At 43.1% G+C, this 26389-nt stretch overlaps 4 protein-coding genes across 6 annotated transcripts; 2 read left to right on the forward strand and 2 right to left on the reverse strand.

Moving 5' to 3' along the window:
* The first annotated feature begins 140 nt into the window (after positions 1–140).
* LOC108089875 (SUN domain-containing ossification factor) lies at positions 141–17038 on the forward strand. Of its 3 annotated transcripts, none has more exons than XM_017188329.2 (6): positions 141–488; positions 549–1088; positions 11924–12132; positions 12413–14382; positions 15374–16085; positions 16148–17038. In XM_017188329.2, exons 1-6 carry the CDS (start codon positions 436–438, stop codon positions 16909–16911), a joined length of 4248 nt encoding a protein of 1415 aa, XP_017043818.2. In that variant the 5' UTR covers positions 141–435; the 3' UTR covers positions 16912–17038. The 3 variants fall into 3 exon arrangements, with proteins under 3 accessions (XP_017043818.2, XP_017043819.2, XP_017043820.2); XM_017188330.2 differs by lacking the exons at positions 141–488; positions 549–1088 and adding exons at positions 7746–7974; positions 11664–11825; XM_017188331.2 differs by lacking the exons at positions 141–488; positions 549–1088 and adding exons at positions 11677–11725; positions 11804–11825.
* A 313-nt stretch (positions 17039–17351) lies between these two features.
* Positions 17352–20035, reverse strand: LOC108089877 (eEF1A lysine and N-terminal methyltransferase homolog). Its single transcript, XM_017188333.2, has 8 exons — positions 19851–20035; positions 19607–19729; positions 19311–19547; positions 19047–19254; positions 18362–18980; positions 18112–18304; positions 17915–18054; positions 17352–17856 (listed from the first exon to the last, which is right to left on the reverse strand). Exons 1-8 carry the CDS (start codon positions 19940–19942, stop codon positions 17447–17449), a joined length of 2022 nt encoding a protein of 673 aa, XP_017043822.1. The 5' UTR covers positions 19943–20035; the 3' UTR covers positions 17352–17446.
* Positions 20036–20269: 234 nt separating this feature from the next.
* Positions 20270–25673, forward strand: LOC108089898 (protein brunelleschi). Its single transcript, XM_017188372.2, has 10 exons — positions 20270–20860; positions 20920–21684; positions 21740–22593; positions 22649–22892; positions 22947–23503; positions 23558–24042; positions 24100–24293; positions 24353–24544; positions 24605–24812; positions 24875–25673. Exons 1-10 carry the CDS (start codon positions 20662–20664, stop codon positions 25143–25145), a joined length of 3969 nt encoding a protein of 1322 aa, XP_017043861.1. The 5' UTR covers positions 20270–20661; the 3' UTR covers positions 25146–25673.
* LOC108089900 lies at positions 25431–26288 on the reverse strand. Its single transcript, XM_017188374.2, has 2 exons — positions 25974–26288; positions 25431–25886 (listed from the first exon to the last, which is right to left on the reverse strand). Exons 1-2 carry the CDS (start codon positions 26172–26174, stop codon positions 25698–25700), a joined length of 390 nt encoding a protein of 129 aa, XP_017043863.1. The 5' UTR covers positions 26175–26288; the 3' UTR covers positions 25431–25697.
* Between the last annotated feature and the right edge of the window lie 101 nt (positions 26289–26389).

Raw genomic sequence — 26389 nt, forward strand, 5'->3', positions numbered from 1 at the left:
AGAAAATTTGTAAATCAATTTTAAACACCTCCAAAAAGTTCCTTCTCACCAGTGTAGTCGATAGGAAGCCATGGCCGCTTGATTACCGTGACTGCTACTCCCGATAACTGCTACTTCGATAGCCCGCCTATCGTTTGACCAGGCCATCGCCAGTTTTTTGTTGTTTTACGTGCGCGTTGACATTTTTGCAGCGCTTTTTAATTTATTATTATTATTTAGGTCCAACTCCATAATGTTGGATACGTGTTAGAGTTTAGATCGAGTTCGAGTGACGCTAAATTATATTATTTTCCTACGGAACCCATGACAAAAGCGCTGTTAGGCTGATGTATAATTTAGCAATCGATGCGAACGTGTGCCAGTCAGTTTGCAAAAATAGTAAAATAGCCAATTTGGCATTAACCAGGATTAAGTTAAGTTATAGCGACTAAAACAATGCACATTCGACTGCATTTAGTGCGCTTTATGTACATAAATCTACTGCTGAGGTGAGAAAACAAGAAACTGAGTACAAAATGCGATTTTCTAAGTGGATTTTCCGATTGCAGCTGCTGTTTCTGGTTGTACGACAATGTGGCAGCTGCAGATGCACAAACACAAAGTAACAATGGTGGTTCAGCAGAGGCAACAACGGATGCATCTGTAAAAAATCACAAAAATCCGGAAGAACCGGCGGCGCCACCAAAACCGGAGCCTCCTCCTCCGCCACTCGACAAAGGAGTTCTTACATCAGACTTGAAGGATGGAGGTGAACCCTTCATCGCCTCTGTTTCCTCCGGGGAGCCGAAAACTGGCAACAGGCCAAAACCCAAGGACACGTCAGTGCCCGTGGAAAAACACCCCGCGTTAACGGCAAATAGCCCTAGTGAATATGTTAGTGAATTCGATTTAGCAACTAATGATGACGCCCCCTCATCCACCGCCCAAGTGCCAAATAATCAAGTAAATTATAATAATGGAAATAGTGCCGGTAAAGTGCATAGTATTAGTGAATCGCAGCAATTAGAGACACCAAAAAAACTGGAGGTGGAGCCGCAATCGCCGGAGCTGCAGCAACAAAAACAAAAAAAACCGCCGGCGGAAGAAAGGTAAGTGGTTTATTGATCTACACTTGCGGTCAACCGATTAGCTGTTATATAAAAATTGTTAGCCAAAAATATTAGTGATTCAGAAAACGCTCTTGGTTATGGTAAATTTGTCAAGTTCTTTTATTTTTTAAACTTAAACTATTATTTTCACCGCTGCTGTGCGATGCACTTGACGTAGTAGTAAGCAACTAGGTTTTTTCTGATAAGTATTTCTTAGCCGCTGACGTGCCTTTCTTTTTTAAGTTTCTAGGGGAAGTATTTATTTCCCGCTGGCGTAATTTAACTTATCAATACGAAAATATGTTCCAATTGACGTGACTTATTCGCTTGAACTTGAACATGAATAAAACATGAGGGCTACAGCAAATTCCCATTTTAATTTATTTTCCGAAGTCCAGGGAAAGAAAGAAACTGAAAAAGATAAAGATACTGAACTGAGTATGTGAGGTAGATAAAAAAAAGTATAGCAAAAAGTTGTATTGCAAGCCAGAAATGCAATCTTCCCGCCTCCCCAAGATTTTTCTCTTCAGCCAAATTTATTTTGTTGAAATAGCAGTTTTATTGCTAATGAAAGTCTATTTTGTGAAGCTAAAGAAAATAGATTAAATTATTTGGCATTGGCCTTCTTCCACAACTCGTGCTCTTATCAGCTGTAATAAAGTTATTCACTTGGTAAATAGGGGATGTGGTCTCCCCCTTACTAATTTTTATCAGCTCTTTGTGTTTTTGTTGTCACGTCTTGGGGCTGCGGGCACGATTTAGGTTCGTTCACATGCTGCAGCCCATCAACATCTGGGCAAGATCAAAGAAGCCTTTCACTCGTTTGCTCGCTGACAAGGTCACCGTTAAATGTTCGGCTGGGGTTTGCTATTGTCTCCTATTAATAGCACTGTCCAATAATATGATTATCGATGGGCTACTTGATACTATTTTCCACCGACAACGTGGCTTGGGTTTTTAATATTTTCTCAGGCGTTTCCCAGTGTTCTGTTTACTCACTTGCACGCGACAACGCCACGTCGTTAATCTTTGTCACTGTGCATTTGCACTCAAATCTGCTGATAATTGTTTTGCTTGGCAGCCACTGGTTGTATGTGCTACTCGTACGCTTTATATAGTATAGTAATACAAAGTTTACAAACCGCATTCATTTGTTTACGTTTCATTGATAGAGTTTTACCCCCGCAACTTGATATTGATTAAGTGCAGTAATGGCCTGCTACGTAATAGAGGTTTATTAATAGCCATTTGTAGGCGCCAAGCACGAACACATCAGCTATCTTATCTAGTTCTAGATCGGCACAGTTTGTCTGATGTGCATTCTCATCGTTCGTTTGGTAAATACGAACTTGACATTGAAAGTTGCTAAGTGTTTTCTTCTATATGCCTTAGTATTTGTTTACCGTTTTAGAAAATAGTTTATGCAATTTGTTTATTTGTGTTTACGGATATTGGTCAAAACAGTTTGGTAACCTTTCTACAATTTTTTGGAATCTTGAAAAAATTAACTTCAAATTATGCGCACTGATCCCGTTTTGGTTTATCTTTTAAAGACTTAGAATCTAAGTCTTAGATTGACTTAAAATAAGAATATTTAATTTATTAATTTTAATGGGGCAGTGCATAATTGTTTTGATTTAGATAACACGTCAATTTTGAGAAATTCCTTTCGCCAATTTAGGGGCTTATATAGCTGTGGGGTTATTAGGTCTTAGCAGTTAAACCGACATGTGGTAAAATATTCAAAATAATAACTCATTCGCGGGCATTTCGTAACCGGGGGCCAAACTATATGTGAATTATATACGAAACTGTCTCTGTCCAGACGCGATCGCCCAGTGCCTGTTCGTTCCCAACGCCATTTCCATACCATTTCCATACCATACCATACCATACCGATTCCAATCCAGCGCAGTTTGCAGCTCCAGCTTCGGCGATCACCCACGCGTTGTCTTGTCACAATGCCTTTTGCCGGTAATTTGCTTTACAGTTTTTCAATTTATTTTCCCCCACCGCCGCCTCCTCGGCGTGAGTGTACTTTCTAAATGCCTCCTCCGTCAGTCAGTCTGGGCCTATCTATTGGTGGCCGGCCATTTCATTCATCCCAAAAAGTAGAAAAACGCAGCTACGGTTTACGATTCGCAGGCACTGGCACTGTGGGTGCCACAAGTGGCATAGAAAAAGTGCGATAAGACAATGCAACCTGTTTCTTCTCGAAACTAAAATATACCTGGCACTTATGAGATTATTTAGTTAATTGAAAACAAGGATCATTTTATTTTGACGGCTCTTAAATAGTTTATTTCTGCAATAGATGGAAAATTACTTCAATAATTATTGTTTTTATGTCGCCTCGTTCGAGCGTATATTTTTATAAAACCCCAACTATAATAAAGACCCCACCATTACGAGGTATCGGATCACTAATGTTTTTTTCCACAGATCCTTTAAAGGCTTCGTTGCACATATTTTCATATCGCTGGCGACTCGAATTTTAGTGTGCGGCTTTATCGAGGGTGGTAAAAGTGTTAAATGGGATCGAATCAAAGCTGGCTTCGATTTGATGTCATGTTTGTGTCTGTCTGGCCCCGTAAATGGCTTTATCAGTACGAAATTTACTTTCATTTTTTGCATTTTCCTCGAACCATTTTCGCCTGCGCCTCCTGACAGGCATAAATAAATTTTTCCAGCCGCGTCGGTAGCACGCAGCCAACAGAATCAAAATCCATTTTCGGCCTTCCAGACATTTCACACATTTGCTGCCAGAGACTGTATATATACATATATGTACATATGTATATAGCTTGTGTGTAGTATCCAAGTATCTGGCAGGTGATCGGCTAGCGAATCTTTCGCTGGTCGGGGAATTACTTTCACTTTCGATGCAAAGGACTCTCGAAAGAGATTTTACAATTTGGGCTTTCAAATGCTTCATGATCTTGTTTAGAGTAATCAAACTTGGCGAAAAACTATTATCATGTGTGTACGTACAATAGAGCGTAGATGCACAGGAAAAAATTTAAAGATTGATAAATATCTTTACTGTTTTGGGAGAACATTTAGGTTCCCATTTATTAAGTTTGTTGAATTTACAAAGATAAAATTATTATAAAAATCAGTAGAACTTGCCAGAAAGATCTAGCTGCTCAAATATATAATATTTTTTCTCTGTGTCTCCTATGGACTTGCCCACAAAATTCACAGATCGTTGGCGGCGATCAACCAATTGGCACTTATGCAAATCTATCGCACTTACAGCTTCGGAGGATTATATCGTGGGTATGGTTTATATATATAAAATATAAACTAGCCCCGATCTGCTGTCAATGATCGCTCAACGAGCGGCACAAACGAACTATCCTCTCCCACGACTGAATGAAATGATCGATCTTATCGGCTCGCCTCAATGTCCGAAAACTTAATTGATTGTGAGCGTGCGCCCATTGACTTTCGTCAATCAATTTGATCGCCGGTTGATCGCCGATTACTGATCTCGTTCAACTGCATCGATTAAGCCGCTGTCGTCCGCCTTCACCTGTCCATTTTCTTTGCTGGCATACCTCTCGCATTTTTCTCTCTTTCCTTTTTTTTTTTTTTTGGTTGCATTGTGTCCACTTTTCATTCATTTATTTAGACGCCTCTCTAATGAAAATCGGAAAACAAAAAACCTCTCGCGCTGTTGAAAAACAGAGAGAGAGGGTCTGTGAAAAGCCGGTTTCTGCCGGCATTTTTCCTCTCATGTCTTGTTGCTCGCCTTGTTTTGGTCTCTTGCATTTGTTATTTGTTACTGATTATCTGGCGAAAAACCCGGCGAGGTGGAGAGACCACCAGACATAGACGTAGACGTGTAGACGTTTTGGCATCGTGCGGAGTGAAAAATGTCTGAGACGCGTAGGTGTTTCAACTGCGGTGGCTTTGCGGGGATTGTGGGGGGAAGTGGGTGGCGGTGGCAGTGGGAGGGCGGGCGGAAAAGGAGAGGCAAGGCAGCTGCTGCCGCGACTTTGAGTTATTATTCGCTTTTTGTTGTTAAACAAATTAATTCGAAATTCTTCTGTGGAAACTGTTTGTTTGGGTGCACTTTTGATTAAGGCTTATTGAGTTGTGAAGGAATTTTTAAGCGAAATAGATCAAGGAGTGGGGGTTTGCATATTTTAGATTCCTGAATTCTGAATTGGTTTAAAAATGGTATGTTGTAATCTTATAATTTAGTATATAGTACTTTCATATTAGTTTCGCTATTAATATTTTATATTTAGCTGAAGTTTTCTAGTTTTTATTGTGTTTAGGCAGCAGGGGTACTAAATCATTTATGATTATTAACTTTTCAAGATACTACCATCTACATTGCTATAAACATGCTATGCGGAAAGCATAAAAACAGGCAATATCTTAACTGCCGATCGAAGATCTTTACAGCGATCTTAACACAAAGTTCAATTGCTTTGCTGTGACCTAAACTTTGAACTGGAATCCACCCTCTAAGGCACCCAGAAAAAGTCCCATAAAATCCCCAGCTGCAGTTGCAACTTTCTTCGAGGCCTAGAGCCCCTCTCCTTCATTATCCCCCACTCACCCGCTCATCCACCCACCCGCCTAACCGAATGCTCTGCCAATACTTCAACCACTTAACAACTCGTGTGTGTGTCTAGTGTTTTCTGCAGTTACACAGGGGAAAATGGCCTTTAAAAACAAACAATAATAAATATATTTAATTGCGAATGTTTTTTCACGGGCTTAAAAATGAACTAAAAGTGTAGGCGTTCAAAGAGTGCTTAAAATTATTTGCTACTTAAAGAAAAAATATTACCCACATAAAGATCCTTTTATTTTCGAGTTGTTTTCTTCAAAAGTTTAGTTCAGAAAGGAGGTTTATGCTGCAAATAGTTTAAGTACCATTTTAATTTGAAAATCATAAAAGTGAAATACATATTTTTAAATGAATCAAATAACAACAAGGTTGTTTCCGGTGCAGAGTTTCTGTTATTGTGGCACTTGGCGATATTGCTGCTGCTGCTGTTGCTGCTGATGTTGGTATGGCTCATTGTGTAAGCGCTTTGGGTTCGAAAACACTTTCGCATTACAAGTGTTTATCTTTCAATGGCGCTGCTGCGGCAAGTGCAACAGCAACAGCAATAGTCGCAGCAGTTGCAGTTGCAACTGCAACATCGGCAGTTGGCATCGTTGGCATCGTTCAATTCAATTGACACTTTTGGCCCGCGTAACCTTTTTGCTGTGTGTTGCACAAAAGGAGTCAAAACAAATTGCTAAACACACACGCATCAAAGACAATTGGCGGCACTGTGGCTATGTCTTTCACCCAGGCAAATTTGATTTTATAGACCTTATTTGTTTGGCCAACAGCGCAATCTGTCCGTTGTGCCCACGTTGCAAATTTACGATTAACAATTTCACTTTCCGTTGCACTTGCAATTATGCCCGGCTAAATATTTGGTCATATTTATTGGTTTGATGTCTTTGTCGAGCCATCGATCGCTATCGCCCGGCCATAAACCATAAAGCCCAGACTCTATAGCTGGTAGATATAGCTGGCTCTTATATATATTTGCATGAGGATATATAGTATTCCAGTATTATTTTTTTGGACCTGGCCCACGCTGCATGCTAATGGTCCTGGCTGGCCAACAGATTTAGACATAAACCTGTCACAAGGCGGGGCCAAACCCCCAGACCAGCGGGCTTCCTGTGCGGAGGGATCTGGCTGTGGAGATCGGGGTTCCATTCCATTGTGGGGGCTAAAGCCGTTTCCGACACCTTTTGCCACCCAAATGCAGCTGTGTCCCCGGGCCAGGAACACGCCGCACTTTTTATTCGGCCCACAAAAATGTGGGAAATGGGAAAATGCTGCGACTGCGCAAAGGAAATCTTTTTTCCAGCGCTTCGTGGTGGGTGGAAAGCCTTGAGCTCCTTGCAAAATGAAAATAAAATTTTAAGTGACTTTCGCATAAGTTATTATTATTTCATAAGCTTTTTTTAACTGCCCATCTCAATTCAACCAATGAAAATGACTCGAAAAGGGGATGCATTTCATGGCATTTCGTTCAAAACTAATTGAAAATAAAAAAGTTTTAATGTTTTTGGCATTTGCGAACCAAACCAATTAAATTTACTGAAACCGACAACCAAATAAATAGTTAGTTAAACAAGAGTGGCCTTTAAAATATAAATGCATGGCGAATTATTATTTTTACTGACTATATATTATATCTCCTTCGTGCTTTTATATAACTCCCACAAGAAGGTGCCTTTGAAAAATGATCTACTCGCACCTGAGCGCATTTGAAGCTTTGGCACTTTTAGGGGCTTTCCTTTCTGGCCATCAATTTGGATTTTCTTTTGGGCGATGGAGAAGAGGGGAAGCTGTGCGACAAGTTTGCCGGTAAAATGCAGTCGATGCCGCAAGTGAGTGCAGCTTCTCAGCTGCAAGTGCAAGATGATTGCGAGATGTCGGTGTCGATGGCGATGGCGATGGCGATGCTGGTGTCTCAGTTTTGCTGAGGTAATGCTCTCTTTCCGACTCTCCCGATGTCTCGGGGAGCTTGAGCTTGTTTGGCTTTGGCTCTCCGAGATATGGCGGCAAATATATCTGCACACTTGGACCACAATTACCTAGAGCCGACTCCGTAATACGTTCAGTTCTCATTTCGATTTCCAGTGGTGCGATCGTGCGCTCCGCTACCTCGCCGGTGGTGCCACCTCATCCTCATCCTCCCGTCGTTGGGTGTTTGGGATCGCGAATCGGAGTCGAATCTACTATATAGAGTCCTTGTTATCCTTCTTAACAAACGCTATCGCGTGTGTGTGTGTGTGTGGAGGTGCCTGCAGTGCACTTTTTCACAAAACACTTGATTTAATTTGGAAATATCAAGTAAATGCCGTTTCAGAGAGAAAATATAACATATAAATAAACAAATAAACAATATTGTATTAAATAAAAAATTTCCGTTCTATATCCAAACTCATAAGCCTGACTTTGATGTCTAGGAAAATTATTATATTTTTTCTCTGTATGGTATAATCAAAAGAAAAAACATTTAAAGGACTTGCAACTACCTATCAAAAATCACAGCTGTTATCCTTAAAAACTATCCATGTTTCGTGTTTAAAATCCTTTTAAACTAGTCTAACTAAAATTGATTTCGCATATCGATCGAGTAAATATGAATAATAGCTCTTAATTGCAATGATTTCCGCCAACACCTTCTGTTTGCCAAGTGGCAATATTGATTGGGGTTTTTGCTCAGTTAATGTTTGATCTGCCAACCGGATGGCCATTAGGCTAACCGCCACCAAATGCTTATAATTTAGTTTGTCCATCAAATCACTATTTGTAGCCACTTAAAGTTGTGCAAATTTGATGGAGAGCCAAAATAAGTCGCAAGGTTTGTGGGGAACAAATACTAGATAGTCTATCTATAATAATTGTAAACGGGTAAACACTCCCACATTCGAAAATATGTGCTTGCGATTTTCTGCGATTTTATGTGCGTGAGGTATTTCAATGCTGCCCGAGAATAACGATTTATACTACTTGGCTGCAGTCCAGACATATAAAGATTTATATTTTTTGAAAACTGCAATCATAATTATGCACAATCTTTGGCTCTAGCGTTTGTGTTTTGATTTAACATACGGACTTCTTAAATTTTAGTAAATATTTTTCATAGTAAGGATCTTTTATTTTATTTTTTATTATCACCTTATGTTTTCAAACATTTTTAGTATACCTCCTAAAAAAGTAATTAAAATTTTACAGAATATTTTGCAGACTACAAGTGTATCTTAGGAATTTCAAATTATAACATAGCCTGCAGTTCCTTGTTAAAATTTTCACCCAGAAATATCAGCGAGAGTTCCTCCAAAGTGCTGCCCCAATAAAATCTTTTCACTTTTCACACGCTGAAAAACTGAAGCAATTTTCACATAGTTGCTGGAATATTTTGCATTTATTAATTTGTTCAAAATTGAGCCGAAAAGAAAAGCCAGAAATTCCTGACAAACGTGTAGACAAGTTGGCGAATCCAAAAAAAAAAAAAAAAAAAATATGTAGTCAAGAAAAACGCAACTGCCGGAACGGCCAGGTTAACCCAAAATGCCTTTCATGGCTTGACTTACTGCCCAGGCAGACAGTTTGAATACTTTACTTTGCGTTTGCGTTGTTGTTCAGACAAGTAATAAATATATATGGTATGTATAAGCCCAGCCAGCTGGGGAGTTTTCCTTCTTGGGGACTTGCGAATTTGGCGGATTGTGGGCGTTTTTGACATGCCTCGCGGTGCAAGCCAATAATTATTATAGAATACTTGGCTATAAGAGGTGCATTTACATATGTTGGCCCGGCTGGAAATAGGATAGTCTCTCGCCCCCTTTTTTTAGTTGGCGAATTGGACACATTTAACACGTTGGTATAGCACCTATTTGATACACTTTTCCTGCAACCCGGAGAAAGAGGAACTAACCGTTGCAATTTTCGGTTAATTAGCTTGGGATCTTTAAACGAAACAACTGCGAAATGAGCTAAGTAAGCTGCTTGCCAGTAGATAGACACTCTCTGGTTTATTATGTAATAAAAATGCATACGAATGTGCGCTAATTGTTGCATGTCGCTCCTCGAAATGCCTTTTCTCACTTTTTACGAACCTCTTTGCTTCGTGACGCTTTGAGAGATTCGAGGTGGGCCAAGACCACTCAAAAGTTTAATTTTTTCTCTACCAGCTGTCAGCTCAAGTTTCCGGTCCGTAGGATTTGAGATGAGATGAAGACGAGATGCCGATGTATCTCAAAAAATGTTCGAAATATAGTTTAACAACAGATAAATCCACGAAGAAAACTTCCCAAGAAACTCTTTCTTATAAGCAAATATCAAGCATCATCTTTTCTATTAATTACTACCTTTGTAAACCTTTTAACAAATAGTAATACATAATACCCAATTGAGGATACAAAATGTTACCCACTCAACACTTTTTATTTGCTTAGGTCAGTTACTTACATTTCAATTGCATTTGTGATTTTTGCTTTGCTCTTTTATTATGTCAAAAGCGCATTGTTGTTAAAACTATTTTCTGTTCTCTCGAGTTCGTGTTTATTGTGTATTTGGGCAAAATAGTTGCTCACATTGCAATGATTGATTTGTTGGCAAAACCATTTATTTCTGTCTTACTTAGTGACAAATTGTTGACCAATAAAACAATTTGTATAAATGCAAAATTAAACAAACTGTGCAGAGTTTTGACGTCCCATTTTAAATTTAAAAATCCACTTAAAAACCAAATAAAGTGGGGCATTTAAAATAAAAATTATACTAAGCACATAAGTCTATAGGAATTATAAGACAATACTGTCTAGATAAAAACAGACTGTGCAAATACGTTTTCATCGGATAAATAATTTCTCTTATACCAAATCCACATTTTATTCTTGTGACGGAAATGGGAAAACCAAAAGAAAGAAAAGAAAGTAATCTGATTGCGTATTAATCTCTTGGATAAAGAAGCAGGAAATCGCAAGTGCATGCGGTTTTATAGGCAACAATAGAGCTGCAGCCATGACATAATATATGAATGCAATAAAGCTACTATATACATATACAGAATTTATTCAAGCCCGTAACATCGCCAAAAAAAAGAATTGTTTAAAGCGGTCAGTGACCAAGAAATTTCGTAAAACATTGAACGACGAGTATATTTTGGCTATCGCAACCAAAATTAATTACACTTATCGCGTTTTCAACTTGACATAATTTGATCAATTTATTTATAAACTGTCAACGCCCCCAAAATATTTTGAAAATCACCTTTTTGACACAATTTCAGTTCTCACGCAGATTTCCTTGAATGGCATATATAGAGTATGATGCACAATGTTTTTCAGTCTGGTTAATTAGTTTGATGGCTTTTACATTTGGTCTGTCAGATATTTTCTGACACGAGCATCTTAAAATCATTTTTACACAAATATTCAACATAATTGGAAAATTTATTTTTGCAAAACTGCAGCCACCGAAAATGACAAAATTGGGAAATTATTTTTCTATTTATAATCTTGTTGTCTTGAAATTTGGCTTCTCAGATTGGAGAGCTCTTTGAACTGTGAATTCCCCAGAATAATTAAAATAATTCCCATTAAATACAAGTCGACTCATAAATATGCGATATCACGAGTGCTAATCGACATCTCGAGATCTCTAAATGATGTCTGGCTTTATTTTTCTGCCTCCCCCTTTTAAAGTTCCCCTCATGCTGAAGTTTTTCACAGCTGTTACGAGTTCAATCGTACAAAAAAAAGTGAAAACAAAACGTTCTCATTGTGAGTGCGAGTTTTTGTTTCCATATTTACATACTTTGCACCTCAGTCAGTCGAGTATTATGGCTTGCTCTAGATATTTGCTTCTCGGCAATCAGCTGGATAGAATTCCAACGTGGCTGGTATCTCGGTTTTCACTTGCTGCGCGGATACAGGCGAGTGAGATATTAAATCTATAGCAGGGTCACAGCTGTGGTTGTTTGATCAACGACCAATACGTATTTAAACAAATTGATTATCGCCCGCAATTAGAGCCCCAAAAAAATTGATTGTAAGAAAAATGCTGCTACAATTCGTTATGAAGTTCATTTGTTGTGAGTTGAAAAAGCTGAAAACAAACCTGACCATGTTTCTAATATTCTTCTGGATTATATGGTTCTCGCAAATAATAGCCATATCAACGGTGTTTATGAGGTGGGATATTATTCTTTTATATATTTCATGTATTATAAATACAGAACTCTGAAGATTTATTTTTATGTTTTGATATTAATTTCACAACTTTGATTTAGCTTTCCAGAGATTATTACGGAGCTGCCGACTGTCACAGTCACTGAGCTGCCTCTGGATCGAGTGAAGCACCGCTTGGAGTCGATAATCCTGGAAGATTCCCAGCTGGCAGCGGGAAACCACAGTGATGAGGAGCCAGATCAACAGCAGCCCACTCATCAGGATCCGCCTCAGAAATTATTTGAGGCTGACAAGGAAGTGCCTCAAAAGGGTAAGATTTAAAATAACTTGAATAACAAGTAATATTATTTATGAATATTTAATATATTAATTATTATTGTAATTTAAAAACAGCTAAGAAATTATACAGGTTTTCAAACTAATATGATGAATAGCATCCACAATATATTTCGTGCCTTTGAATTTAAATAGATATTGTACATAGAGCTTTTGGATAAGACTAATTATTCGACACATTATTCTAACTATTCAAATAGAAATAATATTCGAACAAATCTAATTAAAAACCTTACGTATATTAATTGTTTCAGATGAGCAAATGCCGAAGATAAACGATCCCGGAGGAGGCATCGAATCGGATGGCTTAGCCACACAGGAAGCTACTTCGTCTGGCGAAGGCAACGATACGAGTGAGGAGCTGCAGCCAGCGGGAGGATCGCCGGGATCCCCGGCAGCCAACGACACAGAGGCCACGGCCAATCTGACGAATGGCAACGAGGAGGTGCCCATGCCCGTGTTCTCCGAGTGGGCGCAAAAGCAAATGGAGGCGGAGGCCAGCCGGGAACAGGCCATGGAGCTCGAGCAACAGGTGGTGAACAACTCGGCGCAGCGCAGGAACAACACTGGATCGTCGAGTGGAAAGCCGCCGACATTGAAGCTGCGCTCCAAGAACTACGCTTCGCCCGATTGCGGAGCTAAGATCATCACCCACAACGCCGAATCGAATCATCCGGAACATGTGCTCACCCAGTCCAAGGATGAGTACATGCTGAGCACCTGCGAGAATCGAATCTGGTTCGTCGTGGAGCTGTGCGAGGCCATTCAGGCGCAGAAGGTGGACATGGCCAACTTTGAGCTGTTCAGTTCGTCGCCGAAAAACTTCACGGTTGCCGTTTCGAAGCGATTTCCCACACGAGAGTGGAGCAATGTGGGTCGCTTTGCGGCCGAGGACAAGCGAACCGTTCAGACCTTTGAACTGCATCCCTATCTGTTTGGGAAATTCGTGCGCGTGGAGATCAGCTCGCACTATGCCAAGGAGCACTTCTGCCCACTCTCGCTGTTCCGAGTGTTTGGCACCTCCGAATACGAGGCTTTCGAAACGGAAATTCGACCCAGCGATGATCTGGATGACTTCTACGATGACTACGGAGCGCAGGAACAGAAGGCAACGGTGGGCAGTGGTGGCAACATCTTCCAGAGCGCCTCGGATGCGGTCATGCAGATGGTGAAAAAGGCAGCCGAAGTGCTGGTGAAGCCCACAAAGGCTCTGAAATGGTCAGCGGAGTCGCTGCTCTGCCAAACGCCCGCCTTTGGAGCCTACAGCTGCAGCAATTGCAACAGCACCTTGGTGGAGAAGATCAACAGCCTGTTGTCCTGCCAGTTCCAGCAGCTTCAGCTGCTCCTCAGCCTCAGCCGTTTGAGGACAGATCTCCTCCAGAGTCGCGTGTGCCAGGAGGAGTTCGGCATAAGCTTAATCGGTTCAGAGTTCTCGAGTAAAATGGGCAAGCAGCAGAGCTATTTTCTCAGCATGCTGCCAGCGGAACACATTGGAGCCATGTGCAAGGTTATCCAGGCGGAGCAGAATGTCACCGATCAACTGCAATCGAAGCCGCCAGCCATGAAGCACCAAGTGAGTCCACCGGAGCAGCTGCAGGATAATGCCACAGCTACGGGAGTTCGTCAAGATTGTGAGGGAAGCAAGGAGAGTCCAACGAAGAGAATCCCCGAGAAGGAACCGCCAACTCCAAGTCTCGAGGTTGTGGTGACCGAATCCAGCAAAGAAGTGCCTTCAATGGAAGACCAGTCGGCGGCCTCCAGTGAAACCGTTTCCACCACAAACTCCACGCCAGCCGATGTGAACATATTCAATGTGCCTGCCGAAGCCGAGGAAGTGGTGGTCAAAGTGCAGCTTCCTCCGGAACCCACAATAGCGACAACTTTGGAGCCCAGCGATGTGGAGTCGACCATCAATGCACCAACCACCAATGCGCCACTATCATCCAGTGAAGCTGCAGCCAATGACCTGGCCATCGAGGAGGGTAATCCGGCCAACTGGGAGAGTATTGACAATCTGCTGACCACCACAGTGGCCTCGATTACCGCTGGCGGAGGAGCAGCTGCCGCTGCAGCCGCTGTGGTTAACGGCAACGGCAATCTTGGAGTGGCAGGCGCCACTGGAGCAGGAGTTCCGGTCACCGGATCCGGTGTGAATCTACAGCAGAAGCTAACCAATGGCGCCCAGTCGGAGAGTGTGTTCATCAGGCTATCGAATCGCATAAAGGTGAGTGCTCCAAGCTTCCCTTTCGAGTGGGTTTCCGCCCATTTGTGTGCGTCATCAGTTGGCGTAGCTAGAAATACAGAAACCAACAAACAGGCAAACTAGAAGAGCTAGGCAACCGCCCACGCAGGATGAAGTGGGGGGCAGGAAGACTGGGGCTAAATTATACACTTGCAAGGAATCATGTAATTGTACTTATAACCGGGTGTTAGCAGAATTATTCATCAAAGAGATGGAATACGTTTTCTTTTTAAAGGATTTTTTTATGAAACTATTCTTTATACTCTTTAAAATAGGATTTACATAAATATTATAATTGAGTGTATAATTTCTAATCCTTTTAAATGGTATAATTATAACCAATATTAAACTTAGTCTTGAAAGAAGTGTTGGTTGAACCAAAGTTAACTTTTTAAGGGTATTACCCATTCGTCTTTCTGCACCCAATTTTTCGTGAGTTGTTTATAGTCAACTTGCGTGCTGGCTGCTCATTACAAGCGGCAGCCACTTCCCGTTTTGGACACCGCCCAAGGATTGTGCGGTGGTTCATCCTTGTAACAGTTCTGCCAGCCAATTCGCTACCTTGCCGACCGACGTCATCAATATACATATGCGAATCCATTTGAAGCCATATTAAATCTGCACAAAGAAAAAACTAAATTAAAGAAATCATAAATTAAATAAATTAAAGAAATCATAAATTAAATAAATTAAAAACCCCCTATAAAAATAGAAATATAACTAATTATAAATACTACAAATATGGCACTATAACAGCTTTTAATTAAAATGATATTAGGGCATAAAAACTCTTAAAATACATCTGAAGTAATTATATGAATTGAAATACATTTTATATAGTTTTGTTGAAATAGTTTTGCTGGCAGAATATTTGATATAGCAATATCTGCTCATATTTCTCTCAGTGTTCCTCCTACAACAATTGCTAACAACTCGTCGTCGGACGACGCTTTTTGTGTTTTGTCTTCCGCAGGCGCTCGAACGGAACATGTCGCTGTCGGGACAATACCTGGAGGAGCTATCGCGGCGCTACAAGAAGCAGGTGGAGGAGCTGCAGCAGACGCTGACGCAACAGACGCTGACGGTGCGCCAGCTGGAGGACCAGAGCCGGCGGTATGTGGAGCAGGAGCAGCTCTACCAGCAGCAGAGCGCGGAGCTGGCCGGCGAGGTGAGAGCGCTGTCCTACCAAGTGCAGGCCTGCATCCTGGTCATCATCATCGTGGGCACCGGCATCTTCCTCATGCTCGTCCTGGGCACCGTCTACTATCGCAAGCTGCGCCGCCAGCAGCAGCAGTTGCTGCAGAAGAAGGATCAGCCAGGTGGCAATCCACCTGTGGCCAGCAAACCTAAGCTCGATCGCCGCAAGTCCTACGAACAGATGTCGTCGAATCAAACGACGCCAAAGCAACGGCGTCCCAGCGAGGAGGCCATGCTGATTCTGAAGGAGTGCGGTGACAGCAACTTGCAGGAGCAGGATCCTCCGAACAGGCAGCGCAAGATATCCGTTTGCTATGGCAGCAACAATAACATAGCAGCCAATATGCTAAGTGCCACTACGAATGGCGGTGGAAATGGTGTCCGGAATTCCCTGCACCGGCGCAAGGGAGCCAAGCACTCCTGGCACAACAGCCTGGACACCACTGAGACGACCTGTGGCGAGCAAACGGATAAGTTCTTTGATGTGGGTGAGTACTGGATAGGGAAATCCTCGATTAAAGCAAGGTATTATCAAGTTATTCCCTTTCAGACACCCTCAAAAGCATTAAGCAGAGTTCCAACAAAGCAGGCAAAAAGAAATCCCATCAGCAGCTGCAGCAAATGGCGCTTAAGCGCCAGGAATCCGCGCCAGCCAGCATCACGCAGGATCAGCTAGCCGAAGAGCCAGCCACGCAAAGCGATTTCGACGAGAGCCTGATGCTGGACGACGACGATCTGGCCAACTTTATACCCACCAGCGATCTGGCCTACAACGAATTCATGCCCGAAGGACCTTCGGGCTACCAAATACTGGACACAGTGGATGGGAAGACGGGCAAAGAGCAGGGGACAAAGAAGTCGCGAAGGCTGTCCTCGCCAGCATTCTTCAAGTCGCCATTTAGCAAGAGCAAAAACAAGGGCTACAGCTTCAACGGCATCAAGAACAGCCACTCGGTGCACGAGCCCACATCCTGGGAGTGGTACCGGCTGAAGCGCGGCGAGAAGCAGCAACAGCAGGCGAAGCTCGCCTCCAAGAGCTTGCCCAGCGCAAGTTTGGACAGCTCATCGCTGTCGGAGGTCAATTTTCCCCTCAACACGAACACCGCCACGCAGAATTCCTTTCGGATACTGGGCGAGGCCATTCTGTCCTCCGGGGAGGGACGCATCACCCCGAATGGGAATGGCAATGCAACGTCGGTTGGTCTGGCGAGCAGCAGCAGCGGAAGTGGCAGTGGTGGCAGCACCACCTCATCGACCACCAAGAAGAAACAGCGCGCTCTCAACAACCTCTTTCGCAAAGCCTTTGATTTTTAGTTAAGAAAACCCAGTGTTTCTATTTAGGTAACGTTTTTATATCTGCGCAAAGAATAATTATTCTTATTGATTCAAATGGACCCCAGTTGGTTCGTTCGGAGGTTCGATAAATTGTTTGTACAAACGAGTTGTTATATTTTGAGGATTTTGGAAGGCCCGAGAAGTGAAGTGAAAAGTGAGAGTTCCTTTTGTGTTGCAGTGACATGCAAATGACTGTTAAGCGAAAAACAACAAATTTAAGTATAGTACTTATATATTTTGTAGTGTGCTTGCTTGCGTAGCTTAAACCAGCCTAGGTTAATTGTGTACGTATATTCCAAGCTCGTCATTCTTGCTATATTCGCCCGATCCCACGATTATGTACTTTAAGTGATGAACGAAACATTTGCAAATTATTGCCACACATTTAGTTTGTTATTCTTAGCAATTTATACATACAATTAGTTAATAGTTTAGCCTTTATTTATAACTAAATACAATTAACATTTATTTAAAAACGTAAATTGTCTTTGCTATATTTATAACTACATCGGGGTTATATTTTCAACTCGCTCAGAAACTCGGCTACCTCGAGGGCATCCTCGCTGGCCAATTTCGTTTCCCTGACGGCACTATTCAATCCTCGGCCGGCGGTGCCCAGACTCTTCTTCCACTGTTCGACAGATTTGTACTTATCATCGTTGGCACAGTATATAATCTCGTTGATGTCTTCGTCTAATTTGTAGGTGCACACAGCCGGGAAAACTTTTTGCAGATTGTCGAGGGCTTCAGTGCGAAGGCTTTCATCGCGACAAACAAGATTGAGCATAAAAAGTCCTTTGGGTCCAATAATAGCCTTAATGTCCTGCAATATTTTGTTGGCTAGGAAACTTTGGGGCGGGCAACTCATGCCCAGACTGAGATCTTTGCTGTCCACATCGAACAAAACCGCATCGAAGTGTATATCTGAGAAAGGAAATTATATAGTAAAACATTCATATATATTTAAACAAAGCCATATCACCTTCATTGCGGCAGCGTTCTACGAAATCCAGACCATCATCAATAACCACATGAAATCGTTTATCCTGCTTGAGCTCAAAATATTGCTCAGCCACCTCCAACATGATTGGATCGATTTCCACAGCCGTAATTCTAGCTTGACTGGGTAGGAAAATAAAATTGATAAAAATATACTTTAAAATCTGGATTTAAACCTACGGCAGCGCAGCATGAAGAAAGCTGCAAAGGCCACCGCCTCCCAAGCCAATAACCAGTACATCCTTTTCGACATCCTTCTTGGGATTCTGCAGCGTTGTGGCTAATTGGACACCAACGGACATGTACAAATGATGCTGGCATGCCAAGTATCCAAAATCAATCTTCTTGCGTTCCTTTTTGCCTTTAATTTTAACTGAAATAAAAAATAAATTTAAATAAAACTATTTAATTAAACATATACCTTAGTTACCTGTTTTGACCAAAGCTTCAGACTGGACAACAAACTGATTACTGAGGAAAATAAGACGACGCAGGGTTTTGCCATTTGCCTCCACCTCTTCGATTCGAAAATCTCCAGATATTTTTGAGAAACCACAAATAAGGGTCTCTCTTTTGCCCACATCGGATCCAAGAGAAAGATAAGGTATCTGTTCATTAAGTCCAGCTGGTGATAGGTTCTTTATGCTGTCGGCCAACTCTAGTTTAACTTCGTCCAAGGTACTATAAACCTGATCACGATGGAGGGTAACCACAGCCAGTCGCTGGTAGTTTGCGGAGTCCTGGAGCTTCTTTCGCCCAACAGGCGTGGCAAAAAGCCACTCCACCTCTCTTCCCTGAGGAACAATAAACGCAGCATATTTGCCCAAACCTCTTGCCGGCGGCTTGTCTAGTATGTGGATCGTATAACGAGGGGTTTGCTCCGACGGTCGGTGGAGATCCATGATTACTTCGTTGTGACCAGCTATATTGGATCTGGACAAACCGTTGCAGACCAAAGCTGCTTTTTGGACAGAGGATACTGCATTATTTAGTTCTGAGACTGCGGTAAATCTCTGCATCTTATCGTTTCCGAAACCGAATTCAAGAACCTAAAAATTGCAAAAAATTATAATTTAATTAAGGAGTCAATATTCCAGTTTTAAAATGCTATTTACAGGCATCGGAAGACTCTTGAATTTGGTGGCAACGACTACGAAAACTGGCAGTGTTAAGGCATCATCGGCGTTCTTCTCCTTGTTAGCCTGTTCCACTCCCGAACAGTGGACAATTCTCAGCATGCAATTGTGTTTGGGCAGGAACTCCAGCAGGAACTTTAAGATGTGCTCTTGCAGCAAGGAAATGCCAACATAGCGACCTCCATTGCTACAACATACATAAAATTAAAAAACACATAATAATAGAAATTTCAGACTACCCACCGCATGGTCCTTAGTATCTCCTTAAAGTAGTTTTCAACCACTAGTTTTGTTTCGGGGGTATCATCCACAAACAGAGCATCCAATGTTCCCTTATCCAAAGATACTGAAAAGCTTTCATCGGGAAAAGTCATGGCTGTGGCATCCATTTGCAGGAACTTCATATCTGGACGGGTTTTGGCATTCAATTCCAACATTTTCTTTACTGCGATCGGGGAAATATCAATGTTTGTGATTTCCCTTAAAAAAATAAATTAATTAAGTTATTAAATGTTTTAAAAATGCAACTTAATCCTTACCTGAACCCGCTGTCGTACATATCCATACTCAGTTTAGAATTACCACATCCCAGCATCAAAATTTTGTCCACCGGCTTTATATATTTGTGGATCTGGTCGCACAACTCCAGATATTCGCCATACCTTAAAAATTAATATAACATAATAACATAATAATAATATAAAAAGTTTAGCAAAAAACACATGTTGCATGATGTTCCCGTTCCATAAAAAGTCCGGTCTTTTAAATTGGCCATATACATACCACTCGAAGGCCTTTTCACCCCGCTTTTTAAAGAACTCGTTCCAGTAATCCGTCTGCGCGAATTCTTCGCGTGTTTTGGGTAGTAAATTCATTGTTTGAATAACAATAAAAAGGATGCAAAAAATAAACAATAAAGCGGCAAAATGTGATTGTTAGGGCCTTGCCATTCAAATTGGTCGACTGACACCAGTGTAACCAAAACACCGAAATATCGGGGAAACTGCAGAAGGAAAATATTATAGAAAATTTTTAATTAAAAATAATTAATAAATAATTAAATGCTAAGATTGTCAATAAGAAAACCAACATTCTATTTTTCAATTTTAATGCATCCACCTAAAACCGAATGCGCTTAGCAACACTGCTCTTATCGGTTAGTGTGGCCCTGTCGCTCGTCAATCTGTGCGATTAACATTCACAGCGACTAGTCGACAGGCACTGATTGGACAATTTCTTTGCCAAAAGCAAACTGCCAAACGGATTTCTGCGCTATAAAAGCTTTTTACATAACGACTTCCTGGGATTTTCGAGGTCCCCCGAGTGCCCAGTACCCGGCTTTATGCAAAAGCGGCCAGTGAGCCAAGAAGCAACGTAAAAAACCAGTCGAAAAGCGAGGTGAAAGCAGGCGACACAGTGACCAAGAAAAGGGGGAGGAAGTGGGTTCCCTTGAAGAAATCGAATCGAAAAGCGATCTCGACCACTTGACAGGCACAATGGAAAAGCACTAATCTACGCGGCAGATGCAAAATCAGCTGGGATCGCGTTCCAGACTGGGATTGGGATTGCGTCAAGGAGCCGCGGCGCGGTGTAAATGCGTGCGGCCGTTGGCCTGATGCTGTCGCACGGTGGTGGTGTCGTGGAGCCAGCGATGTCCCGGCCGGACTACGAACAGAGCGCACTGCACCACAGCTGCCTTCTGGTGCTGCTCCGTGGCGTGGGACCATCGCGGGCCCGCATCCTCCAGCGGGCGTTCGAAAAAGTGCGACGTGTCAACCACATTCGGGTGAACGGTGGGTATTCCCCTAAATCCTTTCCCGTCCTTTGTAATTAACCCTATTTTGCTTCACAGATTCCTCTGGCAATCCACGCTCCATATGGATTCGCTTTGTTCACGATCATCCCGTGGAGCACAACGATTGGGGAGACTTTCAGACCCATCGTCGCCTTTTGGGACTCGTTACCATTGGCAAATTCGACAACCAAACCGAACTCAACGAGCTGTGCCGTCAGCACGAGTCCCTGAAAGTTCGCTATGGCTCTACCCTCTACGAATCCCGTGCCATTTTTTTTGGTCCCGATGAACCACCGCTGGAAACGATTGGCGAGGTAGTAGCACCGCCGCCAGCCGGAGGACGTCGTCTTCAGGATGAGTTTACGACGCCCTCGAACTTCAAATCGCAAGCCTTCTTTTATCGCGAACAGGATCCTTGTGTGGATCTGGAATCTCGGATCGGGGACTTCGCCAGTGCTTTGTTTTGGGTCCTGGAATCGCGACGATTGGAACGATCTCGTGAGAAAGCGGACAAGGTGAGCCTACTGCTGGCGCCCTTCGAAAAGCGCGACTTTGTGGGCTTGGACATGGAGTCCAGAAACAACAGGAAAAGATGCGTGGGTCGTGTGATGAAAAACCTGGCGGATCTGTCGCTCCAAGCAGGATTAGTGGATGATGCTCTGAGTTTGTACCACAATGCAAATGAAACCTTGAGGTCGGTTGGCGACTCCCTGTGGGTGGGGGCCACCGAGGAGGGTCTGGTTGCCGCCTCCGCGATGCTGTTGTATCCCCAAATGCGAGAGATCGAAACGCTGCACAGGAACTCTTCGCTTCAGGAGGCGGGTAAGTAGGAGGAATACTTGATTACTGCCCTTACTTATCACTATTCTTATTGCAGGAACCTCCCCATTAAAGAACACTCCTGAAAAGTGGCGAGCCAGCGATGCCACCAAGAAAATAAGCGCCAGTGAAACCACTGCGAACAATGTGGATTCCGCACAGCAACAGCAGCAGCAGCGCATGACCTCGAATTCATCTTCCTGCTCATCAGTGTCTTCCCTGGTGACCACCGCCACCAATTCCTCCGCTTCGGACACGCCGACAACCTCGTCCTCATCCACTTCGACGATATCGGCAGCTCCGATACCAGGACACCAAAGAAACGGTGATCTGCCGGGGAACATACTCAAGGCGGAGGAGATCACCAACTACTATCGCAAGGCCATCATTAACTACAGCAAATACAGGCATGCAGCCACCATTGAAACGGAGGCTGCTTTGAAAGCCTCACGAATTTGCATTGAGCAGAATCGACCTCTCGATGTGGCAATGTTCCTGCAAAATATCCTGTACATAAACCTGAGCATGACCGAGGCAGAGCGGGTGAAGAGATTCGAGATCATCACGGAGCTGTATCAGCAGATCGGCTACCAAAGGAAGGCGGCGTTTTTCCAGCGACTTGCTGCGCTCAAACACGTGCAGCAGGGAAGCCAGGCACCCGACTGGAATCAGAGCTATCGCCTCATGTTGGGCAGCTTTACGGGATATTTGCTTTGTCTAGATCCCCTGGAGGTGCTGGAGAATGCCGCCGGCTGGCCGGCGCTGCAGATCGATCTGGTTCAGACCCTTATAACCGCCGCCAGGAGACTGGGTCACTCTGCTTTGGCAACGCGGCACATGACCTTCCTGCTGCAGACCCAGTGGGATAACATGTCGCCCACGGAGCAAAGCGAGATGGCTGTGCAACTGCAGGTAACTTACCCTAAGCACAAAGAAGAGTTTTGATTTAATGTATAATCTCTTACAGAATTTAAGCGCCCAGTGCGAAGGTTCACCTGTACCCTTGGTGCTGGAAAATGGCACTGTGATACCGCCCGCCAATCTCACGGACTTGCCCTACTGCCTTGATCTTCAGGTTAAAGATTTGCCCGCCCATCTGCGACCATTGAGAATAAAGGTGGCCAAGGCGGACAGTGGTCCTTTTTTGTTTACTCCCATACACTTCAATTCGGTCGACAGAAGGGATAAGAAAAAGGACAAAAATAAAATAGGTAAGCATATGCATTATATAAATATTTTACCCTACTAAAATGTATATATTTTAGCTTTCCAGTGGGTGCAAAATGACCTCAGTGAGGTCACTGTGCGCCTGCGCAATCCTCTTCCATTTGAGCTGGCCGTTACAGACATGAGATTGCTCACGAATGGTGTGGTCTTTGAGTCTCTGCCCCAGACTATTGTCCTCCAGCCACATGTGCCCACTTATGTCGCGCTTCATGGAACGCCCATTGAAACTGGCCAGTTGGATCTGCAGGGCTACAGCACTCACACGCTTGGCGTTAAGTCCAACTGTCGGCTGAAACACATGCGCGGGCGAAGCTTTCCGCCTAATTATCTGGTGGATGTGATTCCTGCCCTCCCGAGGATATCCGTAAAAACTTCTCTGCCGCAAACCGCAACGTTTAGCAACATGAACAGTGCGGATATTGTGGTGACCTCGGCCAGCTTGACTCTGTACAACGGGGAATCCTCTAGCTGCACTATAACGATCACGAATGAAAGCACAACGTTGCCGCTGGAGCACTTGGAGGTTTCCATCAACTCGAATGTGGAGCAGGAACTGCAGAAAAAGATCTTCCGGATAGATGGAGAGGCATTAAAGGTAATAAAAGATCTGTGAAATAAAATTCATAGTTAATGTAAATATATTTTACAGGCCAAGCTGCCAGTGCCTCCTCAAGGTTCCATTGAAATTATCGTGGATGTTTATGCCGAAGCGGATTTCGTTTGTCCCCAGCCACCTGCCTCCGTGCATTCCAGCGCAGCTGCGGGAGATTATGGTGCGGCATCTTTGACGCACTACTCTAATGTTTCCACTTCCGGACACGCCAGCTTGCCATCGAGGGTCGGTTCCCCGCAACACCGTCGCAACGAGCCGCAGAATTCCAGTTTCAGATCGACCTTCTCAAGCGGGCAACCCTCTCTGGCTGCGTTAAGTCTGCAGCCAGCTGGCGGAGGAGGAGCAGGACCTTCTAGTCTAGGCTCGCAGTATTCACCGCATATAGAAGCACAGGTGCGGCTGAAGTACTCCGGTGGAGAGGCACTAACAGCGGGCTACTGTCGTCAGTGTGCGGTGTCTTTTAACCTAGAACTACTTCCTAGTGCGCAGATAACCAGCTGGGATGTCCTGCCCGCTGAGGTGTAAGTGAAAATCTTCTCGCTCTTACGAAACATAAATAATAATACATACATTTTTAGAGCATCACAATTTTACCTGGTACTTGACATTTCCAACCTAACCGCTCAAGAGATGTCTCTCAACTATACGGATACTAAGAATATACTCATAGAGGCCAAAGAAAGCTGCCGGGTACCCATACCGGTGGATCGCTGCTCCCTGGAGCAAGTGGTTGCTGCCCGGGCAGCCGAGGTTGCTGAGAATCTGGAAAGAGGTAAGAATATTTGCATTAAATATATGTTAATGAAACTAAGACAATTTAACCCCATTTAGAACTCTGCTTTCGGACGCAGCTGCTATCGTTTAATGATGCCTTGAGCAAACTCTGCTCACTTCACATAGCGGAACGGGTGAAAATCAATTGGTTGCTGACGGGTACGGATATTCAGGGAATCGCCTCTCTGAGGGGGATTGTTCTCTCTCAGTCGATGGTGGATTTGACGGCTGTATCGCCTTTGGAGTGGGGTAAGATGATTAAGATAATCCTTATCGATCGTACTTATTATTATCATATATTACCAATAGCCATAAGCTTCCAGGAGACGCCTGTGCAGCCGCACAGTGAGATTGTTTGCACGGTGGGCCAGCGTTCGCTGCTTAGCATACAGCTGGCCAATCAATCCCTGCAGCCGCTCAGAAATTTGGTGCTAAGCATCAAGTTTTATCAGGATTACCTGAACGGAATGGAGAATTACAATTTGGAGACACGCGTGGCAATTTCAGGGCCAAATAGGTAGGGTATCGCAGTATTTAGATTTCGGGCTGGTTGGTGAGCTTATTTGTTAACCGTTTCAGAATTGCAATTCCCCTACTGGAAAAGCAGGAGCAAAAACAGCACAATTGCTCTGTGATATTCTTTACGCCCGGACGTTTCAAGGCCAGCATCGAGTGTACCAGTAATCCGCAGAAGCAGCCGGAAATATCAACTTCACTGCTAACCCGTTCCTGCCCAGCGGAAACCGAGAATGACGGCCAATCGGTCATGTTCTCCTCCAGTTACGATGAGCAGCAGGCGCATGTATGGAAGTTCATTCCGCCTATTGAAGTTACCGTCGTGGAGCAGTAAATGTTATCTGTCGCTAGTTTAATTTCGTTATTATGTTTGTGTACGTATTGTGTATATCCACTTTCCCCCGCCCGTTAAATAGTTTGATTCCCCGCTCTGTTACAACCGGAAACATGAAAAGCAATTGTTTGTAAAGAACTCTAATCTAGACAAAAAATATAACGCATAATACTGTATATACTTAAGCTCAAGACACAAAGCAAATACTGTACCCTAAGCTTGATAGAGAAAATTGCCATAACATAAATCTAAAGAACCTATAGTCCAGCTTGTAAAACATACATATTTAAAAAAGCGTTAAGCCGTGGTGTATTTATATAGATAGCAAATGTTCCGCGCACTAAAAGCCACGCCAAGCATTATACATTTTTATAACAAACTCGTATTTACAACATATTTTTATACAAATATAGGGGCAATACACATGTATAATTATGAACTACAAAATAAGATTGTTGCTAAAGAAATTATGCCAATGAAATGTGTGAATATCTGTAGTGTAAACGCAATAAACTCTATTTGACGAAACATGGAATTTTGCTTGTGCTCTCCTCAGCCCAGTCTTCTTATCTCGTCCATGGTGAAACCGTTCCGGTTGAGCATTATGCACGAGAGTACGTAGACGTAGTAGCTGCCCGGTATAAAGGTCAGTGCCCCGATGATACTCAGCGCCCACACGCGATCCGATCGCTCCTGGCTCGTGTCCGTCAGACAGTTCACAGTGGCGAAGGCAATGCAGATCTGGAAACAAAGAAATGTTTAAATACTTGGGAATAGGAAACGATTTAAACATGATGTGTTCGTTTGGGTACCATAAATATTACTCACTATGCCACCGATGAAGAGCAGTAAGATAATAACAATGGTTTTCCATGGAACTGGGCCTGGGATCGCTGGCTCTGTCCACTGTTCATTGACGAATCCATCGGTCTCGCATTGGGACTCCACCACCTTGATGTATTCCGAAGTGGCTGGTGTAGAACCGCTCGCATTGAGGCGGCGTCGCGAATCTGTTTTGGTGAGTTGCATGTTTGGAAAGCCTGCCGATCTTGACCGGGTTTAACAACACACTAAACAAACATTTAGCGGCGACTTTATTACATTTCAGTGTTATCAAAAAAAAAAAAAACAGCTGTTGGTGGAGCTGCCAACTTGCGAAAAAAGCCAGTAAAGAAGAAGACATTGAAACAAGAAAGGAAGCTAGATTTGACTCGAGAAGGTGGCAGCCATCACAAATGTCTAAA

This window comes from Drosophila ficusphila, unplaced genomic scaffold (assembly GCF_018152265.1).
Source record: "Drosophila ficusphila isolate 14025-0441.05 unplaced genomic scaffold, ASM1815226v1 contig_412, whole genome shotgun sequence".
Classification (NCBI taxonomy): domain Eukaryota; kingdom Metazoa; phylum Arthropoda; class Insecta; order Diptera; family Drosophilidae; genus Drosophila; species Drosophila ficusphila.